At 42.9% G+C, this 6,857-nt stretch overlaps 1 protein-coding gene across 1 annotated transcript; it reads right to left on the reverse strand.

Moving 5' to 3' along the window:
- Window positions 1-3,119: 3,119 nt before the first annotated feature.
- LOC126564913 (uncharacterized) lies at window positions 3,120-4,374 on the reverse strand. The gene is made up of 3 exons (XM_050222038.1): window positions 4,207-4,374; window positions 3,450-4,143; window positions 3,120-3,367 (listed from the first exon to the last, which is right to left on the reverse strand). Exons 1-3 carry the CDS (start codon window positions 4,348-4,350, stop codon window positions 3,120-3,122), a joined length of 1,086 nt encoding a protein of 361 aa, XP_050077995.1. The 5' UTR covers window positions 4,351-4,374.
- Between the last annotated feature and the right edge of the window lie 2,483 nt (window positions 4,375-6,857).

Here is a 6,857-nt window from a genome sequence, read left to right on the forward strand (position 1 = left end):
TTAAATTACAACAGTCTTGAACACTTCGAGCCGTTTTCAAAATTAAGCATCCGCATTATAGCACCACTCCAAATCGATTACTAGCACACTTGACAGACATTCGAGGAACAAGATAAGCCATACACGTGCTGCAATGCTAGCAAATATGCGTTTAGCAAACGTGCGCGCCAAAACCATAAACAAAACGATAACAAAATGGAAAAAGCATACATTTCACCGAAAAGAAATTCACCTGAATTTCTGCTGTGTGTGTGCTGGACGGTACCAATCAATAATATTATATTATCACAGGGAAACCGGTAAACCTGTCGTCATCCGTTGCCGAAAAAGTCGCACACGACAAAGCCGTTCATTAGTATGCGCATCATATCGGTCGGATCGGTTAAACTACTGCTGCTGCTCTGGTGGTGGTGGTGGTGAAACCCTTCGGGTTGAAAATAGGAATGGATCTTGCGGGCGATCATATACATGACTAGACAATTGTTACACATATTAATGCAATGATGCTGAAACGCAAAAAGCAAAACCAATCCCTCACTCTGGTTCGGTCTTTCCTTCGATTTTACAAACTATCTTTTATATACTATTTTATTATAATATCGCATTAACAGAGGCCACACTAAACGCAAAGTATAGTAGCAACGAAGAAAGCACTGTTTTTTGTTTTGCCCTGTGATTGTCAGAAAGCAAGGGAATCGATGTAGGGAATGATGTACAGCGATACGACAGAACCAAAAGAAATCCGAAACGAAATGGTTAACAAAAATCGAGCTATAATTTGAGTATTTTACAACCTCGCTCAGAAGCAAATGAATACGGTAGTACGGTGAAACGGGTTCAAAATGATTGTCAATTAATCGGTGTACCTAGGATCCACGGATGGGTTTGTCGATCATCGACGATGAGGTGTGTATGAGGTGGTTCTTTTACTGCTTAATGTTGAGTGATGTAGCGCGCAGAGTAAAAGCATGCAAAACGGGTTTGTTAACTACAAGCGACTGCTTTTAGTTGTGCGGCATCATAATCTCGTTACCAGAACGCGCTCCGTGTTTTATCAAGTCTTTTGATTCAAATTTCCTTTTTGCCCCGTTTCTTTTTGGCGATCAGCTGGCGCAACCTGAAGCTGAAATGCGCTGAAGCTGATGTAAATTCTGAAGCAAAACAATCAATTACAAGTGTTTTGGCCCTGCTTTTAGTCATAATGGTCGTTTTTTTCTTTTGTTTTAAGGTGGCTCTACACTCGGCGGGATTTAAAAAAGGTTTTAGTTTATATATTAGACCGAGATGAAAAAAATTGTAGGAATCATGAGACACTCTAGTTTGAAAGTCAAAGATCAGTCAAAAGACGATTATCAGGAACAAAAAATGTTCAATGCTGGCCGACATCAAAGTTTAAAAATAATTCGGTCCACTTTAAACGCAGGTTTGATTTATGGATGTATTTAAACACAATAACAAAAAACTTTCTTCCAAACTTCCAATCAAAGGAAATAGGAGATCGAGGGAATCATCATTATGATACGGAAGACCAACGGATTGCCGCATCTTTCGCGGCGGCAATTCTCTCCTTTTCAATGTTGACGGACAACAAAACCTTCAAATGCTTTGTGAATTTTACGCAATATTTAAGATCCTATGGAGCGACCTCTGTGATGATACGACTGACCATTAGGAAACCATGCCTGGAGTAGTGGGCTAAACACTCCGCAAATACAGACAAATGCAATAAATTTGATAGCCAAAAAACTGCAAAACAAACGACTGTATCGAATTCTGTCAAATGTGTAAAATAATTTTTCAAACTTCCGAAAATCACCTTCCGTTTCTGGCTATCCCCCCGAGTGTACTACCCCCTTAAAATGAATTATTTTTATAATTTTACTCTAAATATGCCGCAATTTTCCGTGCATATGTACCTTTCATTTCGTTTCATATCACTCGCAGCTTTTTCCTCACATTCATTACTTATTTTTAGCTACTAATTACCAAAATGTATCGCGTTTTAACGTGTCTAATGCTGCCTTAATTCGTTAGTGTATGAGTAAACGAGTTCACTTATATAGAACCAAGCGTCTATATATAAACTATATACAAAGCATATACAAAGGGTTACACCATAGACTAAGCAAAATTTAAGTGCATCTCACATTAAAACTAATTTTCTTCCAAATTTTTGTCAATGAAATATATACATACAGCCGCACAAAACGAATGGAAATAAAACATATGCACAGCACAGTGTAACAGAAAAAAACAGGGACGAAAACGAATAAGACGGCACAAAAAAACAATCAACCCGTACCTTTCCTCTTATCCTCTAGCCCCAGTAAACCCACCGATTGGCCGATTCGATTGTTGATCACAACTGTTCACTGAACCTTCGACTCGTACTTCGGATTACCGTAGTACCTCCTCCTCGTTCTATGCCACCGTATTTTTGCGAGAGAATAGAAAATCCTATCCTCTATCTCTTTGCATTCCTTCTTCCATTTAATCGTCTACAAGCCGTTCACCCATAAAAAAAGAACTATAATCATGAAACAAACTGGTGATAACACCGAGTTAGTAATAAGAGGCGTGTGTTGTGAAGGTGAGGAAACTTCGAAAAAGCACAATCAACCCACCTTGCCTTTACAACAATCGATAAGGTGAGTAACGATAAAAGTATAATTGTTCACCGCACGAGTTGTTAACAAAAAAGGGTAACTTAACACAATTGTGTTATCACATGACTCATTCGTATCAAAATTTTGAAATTTGATCGAAAAAAAAGCAAATATACTTGCAACGGTTAAGAATTTATACGGTGGTTGTGCTTGGAACGTATTTACATTCAATAACTACTAGCATCGACAGGCAGCCAGCGACATTGCCATGTGTGTATTTCTTATAACTCTTTTTAAACTAATACTTGTTCGTAGGCGCCGAGACGTTTTTAGCCAATTTTGCTACCAAGCGATTCGAATGGACAACACAAAGAAAAGCTGAAAAAATAAAATTCGAGAAAGTGCCTTGCTTCAATTCTATCGCATCCCTCCTCCCCCCTGGATAACTGTTGATGCGGAAAAGTAGTTTTTTTTTTGGAGTATAAAAATCTACCTCCCGCGAGGAACAACGGCTTAATCCTCGGTGAACGGATGTTCCGACGTGTCGCTAATGTTTTTCCGACGATTTTCCAATATTTTGGTCGACTGCTCGAGCGTTTCCAGATAGTACAGGTTGGCCAGCTCCTGGTTGGAGTAGTTGCTTTCATCGTACCCGAACGTCATACCGAGTATGATGTTGAACGCACACGTATCATACTCGTGACATCCGGAGTATCGGTACAGTGGTTTTTTGTTGTACTTGCAGCCACCAGTTTGTGCGCCTGCGAAGAAGATGATCAATGCAGATGATTAATTTATGTGTGCAAAGTCTCATTTAGTCTCGACGCTGCTGACTCAACGTACCGATCGGATGCAAACACTCCAAGGTTAACGCACAGCGCACCCACGGCAGCAGGACCTTATCGTTAACGGTCGCACTGTTGCGAAAGAACACAAACTCGAGTGACGTCATCGGCAGAAAGTAAAAGTTATCGACCGCAATCTCAAAGTACTCAAACATCTTCGGATGTGTCCGGCTGGTGACGGGCTGTTTCGTGGCACATCCAAGCACACCGGACGTACTGTTTTCGGCACGCAACCGTACATCCTCGAGCTCGCGCACCGTATTGCTACCCTTCAACCGTACGCTGTTCTCGGTGAAAAGGATCAGCTTCGAACGGGCCAACGCATCGTGTATGATGATCGGCCGAAACGCGTGCATACTCCGGTCGGCAACATGTGCTGGGAGTTTGCTCAGATCGTACGTTATCACAGTGCAGTGTGTGGTCGAGGTACTGTTACACGAACCCTGCAGGATGTGCAGATCGGACTCGGCAAGTCCCAGATCGTACACCAGCAGTGGCTGGGCGGGAAGTTTCATCGCAACGTTCTGCACGTACAGCAGTGCCGATGCGATATCACCCGGGAGGGCGTATGTGACGATGGTGAAGTTGGCCCGATTGCTTGCATTGTACAGGGGTTGCGTGAATCCGAGCTGGGCGAGATACTTTGGATCGACTTCCGGGCGTGGATCGGAGTTGGATTCACGGAGATTTTTCTGCAAGTATCACAGCAATTACGTGAGTACAAAAAATAAAATCAATCTCTCCCTTAAACTTACCTTAAAGTTACGAAACTGCTGATGCGTCTGGGTGACGATGTTTTTCAACGAATCATTCTGCTGACCGGCGGAACCGAACAGGATCAGTAGAAAGGTGGTCATAAGCACGCACGTCAGTATCAGCAGGAATGGTTTCGTTCTCATGATTCCTGCTTTCGTTCCCAAACTGCCGTCCTGCAATCGGTGTGATCCTGCTGTGTGTTGGTATGTCCGTTCCTACCTTCGCTTTTTTGTTTCTTAACAAAGTTTGAAATAAGAATTCACACTCTATTAACAAGGCTGCTGCTGTGGCTTCTGCTTCAACGACGCTAGAACCGTTGCCGTGCACGGATACTAAAGAGATTCAAGGTTTGTGGCGATGATGATGATGGGGGCCATGAAAAATAGACCAAAAGTGAGAGAACAGAGAAGGGAAAAAAATAAGCAAATAATCAAATCAACATTTACTCTGTGTATCAGCAGGTAAACAACATTAGTGATAAAGCAGCACAAGCGCAAACTTCGACCTCCGGATAAAGCGTCTTCGTTCGCATAATTTCCCAAGGGACCGACTGGACTGGGGGTGCCCGATTTACCAAACAAATTCTTCGCAAATCGATGAACAATTTGATTGACAGCCGAGTTACGAGGGGCACCGTAACACAATCGTCTCGACATAGTCGGTCTACGACTTATCACACCAACAGTTTAGTAACGCTGTTCACTTACATTAAAAAACTGTCGATTTCAGCTAAATCCGCATTATTTAACCTATTTAGACACAACTTAATTAGCCTCATAAATCCTTAAAAGTAAGTGCGCATCATGTCCAGTCCAATGACAAACTTTGTGCCCCTCTTTAAGCAGGAGAGTATAGTATGACTCCAGTCCAGTACAGTCGAACTATCTCAGGACCCAACACATGTAATGTGACTCATTAAAAGTCTCCAGCACCCTTAAGCAACATGCTCCTCTTTATGTCGGCACGTGGCAGCGGGTCACAGCAGTGAGACGCATTTAATGACCGATTAGATCGGCCTATATCTGGAGTGCATGTGTCCAGGGCTTCGAGTGAAACGAATGACTCTCGGTTGCACTACTTGGAGGCTGAAAATAATTTCTAAGAACACGCAATTCCTCCCAAAGGGTGCCTCCCGCTTTCTTTAACGATTCCATTCGAAGTTACTTATTGCTCTTGTAAATCATATTTTGAGTTGATAAGAATGATGTTAGTCGTGTGTTTATTTAAAAAGTATTAGCTCACCCCGGAAAGAGAACCAATTTCTACGCATGCAAATGGACAGCTCTTCAAGACCGTTGTCCAACATTTTCTACGACTCTGATTACAAGTCCAGATGGTTTCATTGCACAACATTACACCCATTACCTGAGCCTGGGGGAGGGCTTGATCCAATCACAACCAGTCGTCCCTTTTTCCTATCTTACCCGTTGCAATCGGAACGGAGCCGCAACGCGATGTATCGGAAAATTGTAGGTGCGTGTCAACCCGTCGTCATCGGTTTCATAATCTGGACGGACTGATGTTGGGGTTGACTCTCCTGCCTGTACCCATCTATTAACGCTTTAACAGGACCCGACAAGGACCAGGGTATTGGGTGGCGACGAGAGTGAACAGTAAAGTCGTGTTAGAAAATGGCGATTTAATGTTTCGTTTTCCGTCCGAGCAGTATAGTGGAAAAAGTGTGAACGAACGAAAGGATAGTAATGTTGCCGCCGTCGTTCGGCTCGATGAGATCGACGAAGACGAGATATGATAAGAGTAACAACTAACCCCGGGAATGTAATACGAGACCGAGTAGTAAACTCATATTTTATTGATAACGTTAACAGGAGGACTGTGCTGGAGTAATTTGATTATCTAAATTAAATGAAGCTCGTTTAGGATTCATCCTTGGAGGCAATCCCAATAACTTCAATTGTGCTGATCTCTGCAACAACTCTTCTTCCACCACACGCCGTGACACAGGGTTACGCATCAAATGATCAAGTTTACTAGTAGAAATAAAACATCTCAGGGAGTCCCACATCGTACCGATGCAAATGAAGTGCCGAAACGGTGACCTTATGTGCAACTGTCCCCAGTCTCCTGAGGCCGAGGCAAGTTTATTTAATAGCGCCTTTTGTGTTTTTCTACTACTGCTAGTACTGGGCGGTGGTGGTTGTAATTGATATAAGGGCCCCCTAGCCTTGGGGGGTGGGAGGGGGTGGTGGGTTGCTAATTAAATGGCAGTTAATTCTGCCCTGTCTGCTATGTGCGACGCAACGCGCATTCTTTCAATAGTGTTCTTGGTGCGCGGGTTGTAAGGATCGTTAAAATAGAAACCAGAAATTAATTGTCCCCTCTCGGATCTCCTGTACCCTCGCGGCGAAACATCCGCAGATACGACGTATGTGTATGAGAATAGGTTTCAATAATAGCACAACTTGAATATCTCGAACCCCTTTGGGGAGTACTTGTATCGCTTTGCATGAGCAAAATCCCTTATGTACATAAAAGTGCAGCCGAAACGAACTGATAAAGCTAGCCAGCAAGCCCAAGTAACAGCCACAGGGATTCCCAACAGCGGATTGCATCAGTCCGAAGAATTTAACTAGCAAATCAGTACTGCCCATCGGTATGACGATAAGCTAAGCAGAGAGAGGCTAAAAAA

The sequence above is a fragment of the Anopheles maculipalpis genome, chromosome 3RL (assembly GCF_943734695.1).
Source record: "Anopheles maculipalpis chromosome 3RL, idAnoMacuDA_375_x, whole genome shotgun sequence".
Taxonomy (NCBI): domain Eukaryota; kingdom Metazoa; phylum Arthropoda; class Insecta; order Diptera; family Culicidae; genus Anopheles; species Anopheles maculipalpis.

Excerpts from the sequence above, each read along its gene's own strand:
- LOC126564913 (XM_050222038.1), bottom strand. The coding sequence starts at position 4,350 with ATGAGAACGAAACCATTCCTGCTGATACTGACGTGCGTGCTTATGACC. Across the intron at positions 4,144-4,206 it reads AGCAGTTTCGTAACTTTAAG|AAAAATCTCCGTGAATCCAA; the intron begins GTAAGTTTAAGG and ends TGATACTTGCAG. Across the intron at positions 3,368-3,449 it reads GGAGTGTTTGCATCCGATCG|GCGCACAAACTGGTGGCTGC; the intron begins GTACGTTGAGTC and ends TCTTCTTCGCAG.